General features: G+C 48.0%; 4 protein-coding genes across 11 annotated transcripts in view; 2 read left to right on the top strand and 2 right to left on the bottom strand.

The window, feature by feature from the left end:
* LOC122873028 (NACHT, LRR and PYD domains-containing protein 12-like) overlaps positions 1 to 13,772 on the bottom strand; it is a 1,034,258-nt gene that overhangs the window by 183,703 nt on the left and 836,783 nt on the right. The window lies entirely within an intron of this gene.
* Positions 1 to 13,772, top strand: part of LOC122873033 (NACHT, LRR and PYD domains-containing protein 3-like) — a 573,599-nt gene that overhangs the window by 16,074 nt on the left and 543,753 nt on the right. The gene's annotated exons all lie outside the window — the stretch shown is intronic.
* tomm20b (translocase of outer mitochondrial membrane 20b) lies at positions 904 to 6,596 on the top strand. The gene is made up of 5 exons (XM_044189419.1): positions 904 to 1,143; positions 2,621 to 2,667; positions 5,387 to 5,468; positions 5,563 to 5,705; positions 5,933 to 6,596. Exons 1-5 carry the CDS (start codon positions 1,020 to 1,022, stop codon positions 5,975 to 5,977), a joined length of 441 nt encoding a protein of 146 aa, XP_044045354.1. The 5' UTR covers positions 904 to 1,019; the 3' UTR covers positions 5,978 to 6,596.
* Positions 7,761 to 13,663, bottom strand: rbm34 (RNA binding motif protein 34). Of its 2 annotated transcripts, XM_044189392.1 has the most exons (11): positions 13,471 to 13,662; positions 12,027 to 12,192; positions 11,603 to 11,730; positions 11,056 to 11,266; positions 10,837 to 10,896; positions 9,986 to 10,029; positions 9,796 to 9,879; positions 9,645 to 9,708; positions 9,500 to 9,542; positions 9,290 to 9,408; positions 7,761 to 8,420 (listed from the first exon to the last, which is right to left on the bottom strand). In XM_044189392.1, exons 1-11 carry the CDS (start codon positions 13,491 to 13,493, stop codon positions 8,070 to 8,072), a joined length of 1,293 nt encoding a protein of 430 aa, XP_044045327.1. In that variant the 5' UTR covers positions 13,494 to 13,662; the 3' UTR covers positions 7,761 to 8,069. The 2 variants fall into 2 exon arrangements, with proteins under 2 accessions (XP_044045327.1, XP_044045326.1); XM_044189391.1 differs by having other exon boundaries at positions 9,645 to 9,879; positions 13,471 to 13,663.

Raw genomic sequence — 13,772 nt, 5'->3', positions numbered from 1 at the left:
CAGAGGACATGTCCTCTGTGTTATTTCTGGCAGTTTGGGGGATTTAACAACCTGCATAATACACGTACACACACATTACACAGGATGGGTTTTTAAGGCTGATTCTGAAACTTTTAATATTAGCCAATATTCTTAGATTTAACTGTTTTTAGATCCCAAAAATATGAAAACGCGACTTCTCTTCTAAAGAGAATATATTATTTAACAGTTAAAGTCATTACAATGTTTTAAAAAATTAAGAAAACGTTACAGACTTTTTGGTTGCTAGTCAATTTCTAAATTAAACTGCATGGGGGAAATTAGACTCATCATTTTTAAAATCCTGGCTACAGCTCTGGCTGCACAATTACCGTGAGAAATTAATTAGAAAATGTTATTAAAATATTATTTGTTGTAAAAAATATATATATATCACCAAATATTTCGCCATACAAATACCTTTTCCTGACTGTCAGACAGGAGCTGCAGAGACACACGTGTTCAGCGTTGCATATACATTTTTTAAATTCACATTTGTCAACAACGTAGAGGCTTGTAACCTGTAAAGAACACTTTACAGGAAATAACCCGAGCAGCAGCAACACAAAAGTCTAATACACATTTAAAGAAATAAAGAGAAGTGGGTTATTCAGGGTATTACATTTCTACAGTGTCATATTTATGGTTTATTGGGTCGTTTATCGTGTACATAGCCTGCATGTAAAGATCGTGTGATAAATGTCATAATCTATGTGTGCGGCCTGTTCATTTTTTTAAATAAACTATTTCTGAACACTGACCCTTCTTCAAACAGTCCACCATTAGCTCGTTTACAGCGTCTTTAACTGTGGAAATATTCATTTTATTCACATTTCCAGTCAGGCATTCTACAGACGGCTACAAGCTGTCAAACGGCGGGGTCCTTCCGGGTCCTTCCTGCCCTGAGCCGCTCCGCCAGCTCCCTGACATAAACCGACCACCGGAGAAAAAACGGTAAATTAACCCCAAATCCTCGTCAAACCGACCGGGTCCCGGGAGTTATGATGGGCGGTAAGACCAGTGCGCTAGCCGCCGGGGTGTGCGGGGCTCTGCTCGTCGGTTACTGCATCTATTTCGACAGGAAAAGACGGAGTGACCCCAACTTCAAGAACAGACTGCGAGAACGTGAGTGTTGACCTCTTCTTCCTCACCTTCATCGGGCCTAGGAGCTAGAATCCGGCCCGGTGTGGTTCGATTCGGTTCGGTTTGGGTTAGCCTGCCGGCTAAGGCTGTCACAGGGTTAGCTTGTCTCAAAGGCTCCGTAGTCCGCGCTCTCACGCCGAACTCCGTTCAGTTATCAGACGTTTTTAATGTCCTCTCATTACCTGACCGTTAACATACTTGGCAGTGCATACTTAAGACCGCACACAAGCCCACAAGGTCTCCGGGTTAATTCGGCTTATAGTCGACCAACCAACCAACACCAGTTAAAGGAAAATGCCACTTTTTTAAGACTGTCCCCCTGCTCCATAAGATTTCAGCACAGCTCCTTCCTTTCCTAATCTTTTCAAACTTTAAAAAACTGTAAACCTGAGTTTTGAATGTGTGGTGAGACCTGGCTGTAACATTTGTCTGTATATTGCTTTGTTGACCCGCAAGTGTCAGTTCTTGAACTCACAAACTCTGGTTTGCAAATAACTCATGGATGAACATGGATGGCATACCCTTTCTAGCAGCTGCTAGCAGTTTTATTAAAAGTGAACGATTAAGTAATCAGCAAACTGTCAAAGTGGATGTGTCATTGAAGTAAGATGATGGGTGCTGAATTGAAGAGATACTCCTTAATGTTGTTAAAATACCTCATGTCATATTCAATCTGGTATTCACCTTGTGGATCCAAGCAAGGTCATGTTAAATTAACAGATTTTTTAATGGAGTTTGGTGTGTTTTTTTGTTAAATTGAAGGGTTTGCTAATTACAAACACTCACCCTAGGTCATACTCACAGTTACACACCGTCACAATACTAGCCTCGCTTAGGGGCACCTCAGCAGTGAGTGATGAGTGTAAATATTAATTAACTAAGATCTGATTTTAATACTTTACTGCTAAACAGTAGAATAACCCTCAACTCAGCTCCTTCACTGTTGGAGACTGCGAACCTGCATCACTCGTCCTGTTATTTAAGATACAACAGTATGAGATGAACTCTTTCCGCTCCTCTGTCCTGACTCCTTCGTAAAGCTGTTTTTACACGAGGTCGGTTACCCATCGGTTCAGCATCACTGTCCTGCCGGTGATGCTGAGATTAAGGTGTTACTCAGGGAATGGTGACGGTTCAGCCTGTTGTCACTGTGGGCAGAGAACCAGCTAACACTCACTAGTCTCGTGCGGTCCATTATTGTATTCAGAGCCTCCAGTTTATGAAGGGATATAAAGGCGCTGGGCGATATCATAGTATATGTGCAGAGAGACAATCGAGACATCAGCTGTCGCTTACAGTTACAACCACGACGAAAACAAAGGTTTGGAGTTTTACGTGGAGTTGTGTGCTGTGGCTGATTCTTGGCGAATCGGTGGTGGTTTTTAATTTAGTGATAGGGCGATAATTTGGACTCTTGGCTGAATGTGGTGTTTGTTTTTTGTTTGTTTTTTTGTCGCAGGGAGGAGAAAGCAGAAGGCAGCCAAAGAGAGGGCCGGCCTGGCAAAGGTGAGCACCGTCTCCGTACACTTCCCAGACATCACCAACAAATCAGTGCGCTTTATGGTGAGGGGAAAAACACATTTAGGTATAAAATATAGTAAAATATTTCTCAGTGATTCAAAAATGTAATATTTTACTTGAACAGTCACCAAACAATTCTCTCTTAGTACTTTTACAATATCGTTGTTATCGGTGACGTTTTGTTTCTCTCTTCTTCACATCATGTAATAACATTAATACAGTACACCAGATGACAAAGTTTGGTTTGAATGTGTAATAACACTTCTACAAGTAATATTTTTAGGCTTTTATTTTAAAAGGCAGAACCTCTTCACTTCCTGTATTATTCTGACAGCTTGTGGCTCGATGCCAGTGGCCATAAACATGTAGCATGTAAAGATACAAACGAAAGAATACAACGCTTAGTTTCAGCAGTCGCCCACTATTCGTTTTTATTTCATGGAGGACTTTCAGTGTCTTCATCGTGTGTGTTATTCTGCCCTGAACTTTGTCTGGCGGCAGAGCTTCCTGCCATTCACTCGGTCGTGTTTAGGTTATTCAGTTGCAGGTACGGAAATCAAAACTCAACGCACCTCTGGGTAAATGTTTTGTCAGCTCGGAGATATCTGACCTCAGGGTGGATCAGTAAAGCTGGACGGAGAGCTCAGCTTGATTTGAGAGATTCACTTCCGACTCTAACACAGTGTGGTGGTTTGCCTGACGTCACAGCGCTGGAAGTACTGGTAAAATGACAGGCGGCCATATTTAATTCTGCTGCTCTGGCTCTCTCCTGGTGTCTGTCCCGCAGTTCCTCTGCAGCTGGCTCATAATTTAGCAGAGACTAAACCAAGCCATCTTGAAGCTCGGCAACCAATTAAAAATGACAAATTACTAACTGTGCCCATGACAGTGCAGCAATGTAATCAGCAGCAGGTCGATAATAGCCTTTGTTTGGAGTATACTTCAAAGTTCAGTGAGCAGCTGGTTGCTTTTATCTGGCTCCTTATTGGACAAAGGTGTTTGATGGAGGGTTCAGAGATGAGCTGATTGGCAAGAAGCCCCTTTCTCCCGGCGCACAGCTCCCAGCATGCGGCTCCCAGCATGCGGCTCCCAGCATGCGGCTCCCAGCATGCAGCTCCCAGCTCCCAGCGTGCAGCTCCCAGCTCCCAGCGTGCAGCTCCCAGCGTGCAGCTCCCAGCTCCCAGCATGCAGCAGCCCGGCTCCCAGCATGCAGCTCCCGGCTCCCAGCATGCAGCTCCCGGCTCCCAGCATGCAGCTCCCTAGCGCGCAGCTCCCAGCTCCCGGCGCGCAGCTCCCAGCTCCCGGCGCGCAGCTCCCAGCTCCCGGCGCCCAGCTCCCGGCGCGCAGCTCCCGGCGCGCAGCTCCCGGCGCGCAGCTCCCGGCATGCAGCTCCCAGCGCGCAGCTCCCAGCATGCAGCTCCCAGCTCCCAGCATGCAGCTCCCAGCATGCAGCTCCCAGCATGCAGCTCCCAGCTCCCAGCATGCAGCTCCCAGCATGCAGCTCCCAGCTCCCAGCATGCAGCTCCCAGCTCCCAGCATGCAGCTCCCAGCATGCAGCTCCCAGCTCCCAGCATGCAGCTCCCAGCATGCAGCTCCCAGCATGCAGCTCCCAGCTCCCAGCATGCAGCTCCCAGCTCCCAGCATGCAGCTCCCAGCTCCCAGCATGCAGCTCCCAGCTCCCAGCATGCAGCTCCCAGCTCCCAGCATGCAGCTCCCAGCGCAGCGCAGCTCCCAGCAGCGCAGCTCCCAGCGCGCCGCAGCTCCCGCGCGCGCAGCTCCCGGCATGCAGCTCCCGGCATGCAGCTCCCAGCATGCAGCTCCCAGCTCCCGGCATGCAGCTCCCAGCATGCAGCTCCCAGCATGCAGCTCCCAGCTCCCAGCATGCAGCTCCCAGCTCCCAGCATGCAGCTCCCAGCATGCAGCTCCTAGCTCCCAGCATGCAGCTCCCAGCATGCAGCTCCCAGCTCCCTAGCTCCCGGCATGCAGCTCCCGGCATGCAGCTCCCAGCATGCAGCTCCCAGCATGCAGCTCCCAGCTCCCAGCATGCAGCTCCCAGCATGCAGCTCCCAGCTCCCAGCATGCAGCTCCCAGCATGCAGCTCCCGGCATGCAGCTCCCGGCATGCAGCTCCCAGCATGCAGCTCCCAGCCCGGCGCGCAGCTCCCAGCATGCAGCTCCCAGCATGCAGCTCCCAGCTCCCAGCATGCAGCTCCCAGCTCCCAGCATGCAGCTCCCAGCATGCAGCTCCTAGCTCCCAGCATGCAGCTCCCAGCATGCAGCTCCCAGCTCCTAGCTCCCGGCATGCAGCTCCCGGCATGCAGCTCCCAGCATGCAGCTCCCAGCATGCAGCTCCCAGCTCCCAGCATGCAGCTCCCAGCATGCAGCTCCCAGCTCCCCGCGCGCGCAGCTCCCAGCGCGCAGCTCCCAGCGTGCAGCTCCCAGCGTGCAGCTCCCAGCGTGCAGCTCCCAGCTCCCGGCGCGCAGCTCCCAGCATGCAGCTCCCAGCATGCAGCTCCCAGCGTGCAGCTCCCAGCGTGCAGCTCCCAGCATGCAGCTCCCAGCATGCAGCTCCCAGCATGCAGCTCCCGGTGCTCAAGTTCAACTGGCTCACGTGAAGTGACATCCCGCACAGAGACCCAAAAAGAAAACCAGAGAGAAGAGTTGTCAAATCGACTTCCTGTGGCTGACTGTTGTTTGTCCTGCAGCTCCCAGACCTGAAGGACGCTGAGGCGGTGCAGAAGTTCTTCCTGGAGGAGATCCAGCTGGGGGAGGAGCTGCTGGCTCAGGGTAACGCCTCCACGCAGTTCGATCTTTACCTTACATTGGTTTCCGTGGCGTCTGTGCGAGTCTCTATGTCTCGTGTTTGTGCTTGGCTCCACAGGAGACTATGAGAAAGGTGTGGACCACCTGACCAACGCCATCGCGGTGTGTGGTCAGCCTCAGCAGCTGCTGCAGGTGCTGCAGCAGACTCTGCCGCCGCCCGTCTTCCAGATGCTGCTCACCAAGCTGCCCAGCATCAGCCAGGTAAACACTTCCCTTTATCTGGATCAGCTTCCACAGAAGAAGTGTGGTGTATTCTGTCAAACGACATTCTGCTAAAATAACAGACAACATTTTTTTGATTTAGCCCAAAAACCTCAACAAACCACCTGCTTATCCATCTTCATCCTGACTGGCTGCTTCCGCACTGTTCATTCTTTCATGTGTTCTTTAACCACGAAGCTCTGAGTGTTTGCTTTCTGCTCCTGCAGCGTATCGTGAGTGCACAGAGTCTGAGCGAGGACGATATAGAATGAGAGGATCGAGAGGAAACCACACCCTCCTCCTCCTCCTCCTCTTCCTCCTCCTCATGTGGACCTCTCCTTCCATCACGACCTGCCAACGCCTCGGCCTCCATCACTCTGGCCGACGTCCGTCACTTCCCACCAAGGCGTCCTAAAGGGAATTCGTTTTTTATTCCTGGTTTATCCATGACAGTAGATTTTGCTTTTTTTACTTAAATTACCCGTTTTGGGGTATTAATAGTATCTCGATCATAACGCCCAGAGAATACAATTAATAATCATACCATCATTAGCTTTGTACTGATTAACTGGACTGGGTGTTGTTGAAAACATCAATCGGCTTCTTCCTTCAGGGTGGTGTAGCACACGCCCTGACAGCATCACGCACCAGGTTTACACTGTCTGACATGTTTGTACCAACCGTCTTCGTGGTTGTTATGTTATAGTAGGAAGTCACAGGAATCTTCGCTCTGCTCGGAGGCTTCACAGAGTATTTATTGTTTTGTTATCAGTCGTCTTTCTGTTCGGTCTTGACTCGGAAACACTTTTTAAAAAGTGATGAAATGTTTTGTTCATCTAAAAGAGGACGACCCTCTTTAGGAAAAAAAATTAAAAAATGTGAACAAACCTATGAAGTTTCCTTTTTTGAGTTTATTTCCCTTTTAAATGCGGTCCGGGCTGGATCGACAGGTACGAGCTCTGACGGTGAAAAACCCGCCGGCAGCAGTTTGTGCCAAGCAGCACTTCGTTCGTACCTGTAGTCTTGGAGGCAGAGGACCTACAAGAGGGAGCCCAGAAACTACAATGATGGTGTTCTCCTCCGCAGCAGGTAAAGACTGAACTTCCTGTCCCTCTGCTGCCTCGCTGTTTTCATTGTCATTCTTTTGGGGAAATAAACGCTACCCGGCAGGCGAATGTCGCCCTCATTTGCATAAAGTAAAACATTTTGTTTTACTTCACATTTTACTTTACTTCATCTGTGTTTTGCGCCGGCGCTCAGTCCCACTTTGCCTTGAATTTCACAGAAAATAAACTGGCAAACTTTATGTTGCCTCGCGCCGCGTTCAGGGGTCCGTGGTGAATCCCGGTCTTGTGTGACGGATGGGTGCGATGAGGAAGATTCAAATGTTTACGACTTCGGAGAGTTCCCGTTGCGCATGCTGAGTGTGTGAGAGTTAAAAATACTGTGCGCTGACAATATAGCACTATGCGTTAAATCTGAGTTTAATTACCCTGAGCGACAAACTTGGGGCAGTTTGAGGAGTCTGTGTTCGCTTGGTTCTTTAGGCAGCGCCGTATTTCCAGGTGCAAAGCTGGATCTATTGGAGCTTTCAGCATGGAAACGCATTAATCAGGTTTCCTGTAACTCCCATATGACGTGAACGCAGCATTAATGGAACAGATAAAGTGTGTTTATTTGCTCCGAGTGTAAGATGAGAAGGTCGGTAACATCCACGTCTGTGTGGTGAATATGAAGCTACAGCCGGGAAGCGGTTAGCTTAGCATAAAGGCTGGAAGCAGGGGAAACCAGCTCGCCGGGCTCTGTCTAAAGTTTAAAAATACAGCTACGACACCTCTAAAGCGGATTAACACTTTGAAAAATCACATTTTGTGGTTTAGGGGGAGCCGTAGACCCGACTGTTCGTTTGTATGTTGGTTTAAGTGACTCTTTTGTAAAACATCTACAGAGATGACTCCCGCGCTGCAATGACTTTCAGGAACTACAGATTTACAAGTTTCGTTGGAAAATTAAAATAAAAACTACCATCTTTGTAAAACAGAGTCTGACACAAAATGAAAGGAAACAGTTGTATTTTAACAATAACAGGAACACCAGACAGTGTAATCCAGTCCAACAGGTTTGAGAAGTTCAGTTTAGTCCGTCCAAGCTGCCACTGCAGCAGGTGAACAAAGTAAACTAACAGACTTTTAAAGTCGTCTGCAGAGCAGCTTTGTTGCTCAGGAGAGTAAAATGTGGAACGTGACTGACGTGAACAGGCCCGTTCTTCATTTTCCAGATAACTCCGTAAAGCTGCTGCTGCTTGGCTCACTGTTGGGGTCGACCACGAAGAGTCCTCAAACCCTTTTTACTTCCTGCGAGCCGTCAGATATGAACAGTCTTGTTCGGCTTCGGCTTCTTCTTCAGGCCTTTCTTTTTGCTCTTTTTGTTTGGATCCACCATCTCTCCTTTGAAGGACGTGGAGCTTTTGGTCGGCCTCTGCTGGTTCCCAGAGAATTTCTTTTGAGACTTGAAACCTCTCCGACTGGCTCCTCTCTCCCGCCCCGGGCCCTGCCAAGGGCCCTTCATTGGGCCCCTGCCGGTCCTCCCCGCGGTTCCTTTGCTGTCACTTCTATTCTTCTGCTTCTCCTTCTTCACCGACCTCTTCACCCGGATGGACCTGCCCTCCAGTTTGGTGCCGTCCAGTTCCAGAGCCAGCTGCACCGAGTCGGCGCTCTGCGGCGGGAAGACAAACAGGCGCAAAACCATAAACTCTCACGTAAAACCTGCCATATAATCAATATCCTCGTTTCAAATAATAGCTGCACGCAGCACTAACAAACAAAGGTCTATTTCCATTCATCGTTTGCTTCTGTTACTCACCTTACGAATACCTGACTGACTACACACCATAGTGACATTTCTTACACTCATAATGACAGATGTGTGAAGTTATTATGGAGCCACCGATGGCTGGAAGATGGAGGCGGTCTGAGTCACTACAGTCAGCCACAACAAGGAAAATATTAAAAACCAGCTCTCTAATATTTCACAGATGTTTGACAGCAGTCGTGTGAATGTGGAGCTGCAGGCAGACGACAGCTGCTTTGGTAGAAATTCGGTCTAATTCTTAAAGTACCCTGAGGAGTTTTTTTTTTTTTTTTTAAATTACACGAAATTCTGCTTACGTTCACCTTTTCTCACCACACCGCTGAGTTCAAAGCCTCACAAACCTGTTGAATGCACTTCCTTCCTGATTTCTGGAAGAATTTGAAGCCCGCTCTGTTTACATCCATGTTCGCTCGCAGTCTTAGCACATTACCGCCACCGACTGTCCATCAGCAGGACTGCGTGAAACCAACGGCAGGATCGCATCACCTGCGTGCACAAACGCGTGCATGTGCGTCCTCGTGCAAACAAACCAGGGCCCGCTTGTCAAAACATTGCTCCAGACCGCTACTAGTGGTCCAAAACTCCACAGGGTACTTTTAAAATGAGTCAGGTGACCAACTCAGCTTCATCTGGCCATGATAATCTGGAGGTCAAAGGTCACAGCTCCTTGAGAACACAAGGTAAAGAGGAAAGCAGGATTCGAGTCGTCGTACCTCAAACAGGACGTAACCGAATCCTTTTCCCAGTCCAGAGTTCTGGTCCCGCACCAGTCGCACAGCCTCCACTGCGCCGCACTCCTCAAAATGCCGCCGAAAAGCCAGTTCATTTATCTCTGAACAAAAAACACACAGAGCAGGTTAGCGTCGACACAAAACGACAAACACTTACAGTCCGTCATCCTCGTCAACGCTGCAGTGACTCACCGAACGAAAGATTCCCCACAAACACGGAGCGCTTGTGATCGTGCTGCAAGACGAGAACCGAGTCACCAAGTCTGTCGCAATATTACACAAACTGATTTCAACAGATTTTAAAATTCATCAGGTCGACCGATGACCGGAGACTTACTGAGGAGTTGTCCGTCACTCTGTCCACCCGGATGTGAAAGTCTTTCTCAATCTCCATGCCGTTCCTGTGAGGAGACACAAACGCAGGAAAAGCGTGTTGGCGGCTGAACACACAGCGGCTGCTTGTGGAAATCGCTGAACGAGTGTCTGACCTCTCTAACGCCCTGACGACTCCTTCCTCGTCTTTAAACACCACGTAGGCGTTCAGGCTTTGCTTTTTGGGATGAACTTTGCGTCTGTGAAGTAAAAAAAAAGAAGCTCATTTACACAAAGAGAAGATGACAGCGCCGCACAGAGTTTTGAGGACGTTGGATTGGAAGCAACGCTTCCGCAGAAACTTACTGAATAGCTGCGACTCTGCGGGACATGGAGGGATCCTCTCTGACCTGCAGGGAACAAACAGCATGTGACTGATGGACGAGCTGATGGGGAGAAGTTACAGCTTCTTCAATGGGCCCTACATGCAGCTGCTACAAAACTCTGAATGTACTGAAGTGAATGAGAAAACCCACAACTCATCTTTCTACAAGATGTTAAAGAGTCCATAAAGAAAATACTCTCAGTAGAATCCAAGAAATTAGAAAGTTAGTGAGATTTTTACCTGACTAAAGGTTTGCAAACTTCTTATAGTCCTAGAGGATAAAGGACCGGTCCCACCAAACTTTAAAAATGCGACATTTCGTAGAAAAATCAGTTCATTTCAACAGAATCGCTGCAAGCGAGTTCAACTTTGAACTTTGACCAATAGCAAGCAGACAGCGCTGACCTGTGAGTGACCGGACACCGGGAGACTACAACATGGAGGAAGCTATCGTAGCCTGTTAGCTGCGCGTCACCGTCCACTGGTTAACGGACCGGAGCCGATGATACCAATGTGTCTTGTATCTGCGAGCTTCCTGAAGCTAACAGTTTGCTAAATGACAGTTAGCAAGATAGCTCGCTCGGACAGCTTCTGTTTCCTTCGACTCTTTTATCGACTGAAATGATGAAAAATCCTGAGAACAAAATGTCAGCGAGGAGGAAACGGCTCAGTGCAGGAAAAAAGCGCTAGCATGTTCCCGGCTTACCGGCGTGTTAGCGCTACAGCAGCTCACCGACTAACCCTGTGAGTCATAACAGGTACGAGCTGCCGCTCCGAATCTGTTCAGAACCAGACCGTTTGCTGAGATGTTCGTGTGTTGTTGTATTTTTACCACAGAGCGAAACCGGATGGACTCGATGGATCCTTTTTCCCTGAAGAGGCTCTGCAGCGTCTGGAAAAGGACAAACTATTATTATTATTATTTCCTTATCGAAATAATATTCAGTGAGATGAAAGACGCTGCTTTGGGGTAAATCAATCAAAGCAACATTTTGCAGTGAAAACAAGCGTTTAAATTGAATTTGTTCAGGAAGTTCTGCTGGGTCTGAACCTTCTTGGTGCAGCCGACCGGCAGGTTGCCTACGAACACCGTCCTCTTCCTCTTTGTCGCCTCCTCTTCCTTTCTGGCTTTCAGCTTCTGTCTCTTCATCACCCAGTGCTCCACATCGTTCTCTCTGCCCGGCTCCGCTGCTTTCCTCTTCTTCTTCACGGGCGTCTCCTGCCCCCGCTCTTCCTCGTCTGCATTGTGTAAACTGCTCTCCCTGAAACCAACGGACAAAGAGGAAGAGGAGGGAGAGAAGTGAGAGGAAGGGGAGCTACAGAATCCAAGAAATGACAAAGATTTTGTGACTTTTCTTTTTTCTTTTTCTGTGAGACGTAAAATAAAGACTCTGAAACATCATTTAGATGACAAAACCTTTAAGAATAACAATAATGCCAATATTATGTACTAGTGCAAAGAAGAAAAAACAGGACGAGGAGGCTAGACAGGAAGAAGAAGAAGAGGAGGAAGAAGAAGCGACAGCTCACACGGACGGGGCAGCGGTGTGGATTCATGAATCGATCGATGGGCTGACGTCTGTTTCTAAACTCCTCACCTGTTTTCCAGCTTCTGTTCGGCTTCTGATTTCTCCTTAAGCGTCGTCGTCTTCTTCTGGCCGGGTTGACCTTTGACCTCTGGACTTTCCTTCTGCTGCTCCTTCGCTTCTGTGCTCTTCTGAACAGGCTGCCATAATGAAAACAACCAAACACACAGGACACGTCACAGAACAAGTCTGGTGATATTCGAGCCGCTCTGCTGCACTGGGTGACATGTTCCTTCATCACCATGAACACACACACTGTAGTTTATTCTGACTCAGCCCCACACACACCGTCCTGCTGCCCCAAACACTCACTACAGCACCACATGTGGATTCATCCGCCGCTGGAAATAGTCCCCAACAGATGCACTAATTCCTCCTGTTTGATAAAACCTACAGCGAGCAGCTGTTTTGGAACATATATTTGAGTGTGACTTACCTCGGGTGCAGGCTGAAACAGAAGAGGTGCAGCGGGCGCAGCGGTGCTGAATAAAGCAGACAGCGATCCAGAGGTCGCAGATTTCTTCTTCTTCTTCTGGAACAAACTTCCTGACACCTGACCCACCACGTAGTCAGCTGACTGTTGTCCCGGCGACGCCTTTTCACTGAGGACAGACACACTGAAGGTCAGAAGGTACAGCACCCAGAACAGCTGCTCCGAGGTTTTCATTTTGTTATCGCTGCTCAACTGAAGAGGCCGACACTCGACACTGAAGATCAATGTTTTTAATAACAGCTCCGAGAATACAGAATGAGATCAAAGGTAAAACCTTTGCAGAGGCAATATAGTGGATATCCAACAGGTCACCGAATCTGATCTGAGAGCAGTTTGAGTCTATACATCTATATATTTCTTTATGGGGACTTATATTTTGTACAGTTTTAGTTTTGTACTGTTCGTGAAAAGGAAATCGTACTGAAAACATGTTACTCTCTTAGCTTCAGTAATGTCACTGTAGCTGATTGTTCTGCACATTTGTACATTGCAAAGCTAATTAAACAATTTGAGGGAAACAGGACCAGTGCTTTAAGGCTGCAACTATTGATTATTTTCATTACGATTAATCTCTTGTTGTTCTTTCGCTAAATAAATGAGTTGTTCGGTCCACTAACTGTGCGAAAATAATAAAAAGTGCTAAGATCACAGTTTCTGCCGTCCTCAGAGGTCTCGTTGTGTCCAAACAGTTTACAATTATTAAAAAAGAAGAAGAAGAAGAAGAAGAAGACGAAGAAAAGCAGCACGTGTCACGTGTGAGCAAGGCTCAGTTACCGACCGGCACAGTGGGCCCTCCAGTCCGCAGGGGCCCCGAACGCCTCGTCTTCACTGTGTGAAGAAAGCACTAAAGCGCATTATAGCACAATAAAGCCTTAAAGTGGGTGCTGTATTTTTACCCCAAAATGTAAACAGGTGGCCAACAGGGGCCCACAGCTCATTGGTCCCGTGGGGGCCTTGGCAGGTTATTCCGCCCGTGCATTGGAAAAGCTGGAATTGCTGCTTAATGAAATAAACTTTTATGGACTTTTTGTCAGTTACTGTTCTGCTGATTTACTGATTTATTTATTGCTTGACACTTGCAGCACCACAGTGGTTTCCTGGCACAAACGGGTGTGATGGTTTGTTGACACCTTTCAGTGTTGCAGGTCAGAATCACTGTTTCATCTCCTCTTTCGCTTTCAGACTGTGAGTAAGGCTGGAGGCTTTGTTTCATAAACTGAGGGTTGATGTGAATTAACAGTTTAATCAATGACGCACGAGCCACTTTGCCCTGCACACCGTCTGCCAGACTGCTGCTCAAACTCTCATGAATGACTCTGTGGTCAAAGGAAAGACGCAGGTTATCTTCATTCGCGTTAACTTGGGAAATAAACGTGTGTAAACAAACCTCTGCTGAAGTGTCTTCTTCATGGTTTCTTCCAGATTATTCCAGCGTCACTAGAAGACTGGCTTCCGGTTTGTTCTATATGTCGAAACAAGCGACTTGTCAGGTTAAATGCAGCATTTAAACGACTTAAACTCCAAAAACATTAAAGTCACAGCGCGTTCACACGTTTTGCTTCCAGCTACACAGCGTCCTACTGCGAGTTGTTTCCCATCGGGAACACAGTCGCAGCGGAACAAAGGTTCCTATTATTTTTCCTCATTAACGTCGATTTGACGGAATTAAGACAGACTCAAACGATAGAG

This window comes from Siniperca chuatsi, linkage group LG3, assembly GCF_020085105.1.
Source record: "Siniperca chuatsi isolate FFG_IHB_CAS linkage group LG3, ASM2008510v1, whole genome shotgun sequence".
In the NCBI taxonomy this organism is placed as follows: domain Eukaryota; kingdom Metazoa; phylum Chordata; class Actinopteri; order Centrarchiformes; family Sinipercidae; genus Siniperca; species Siniperca chuatsi.
Note: the sequence above shows the minus strand (reverse complement) of the source record. Positions and strands in the feature narration are given on the sequence as shown.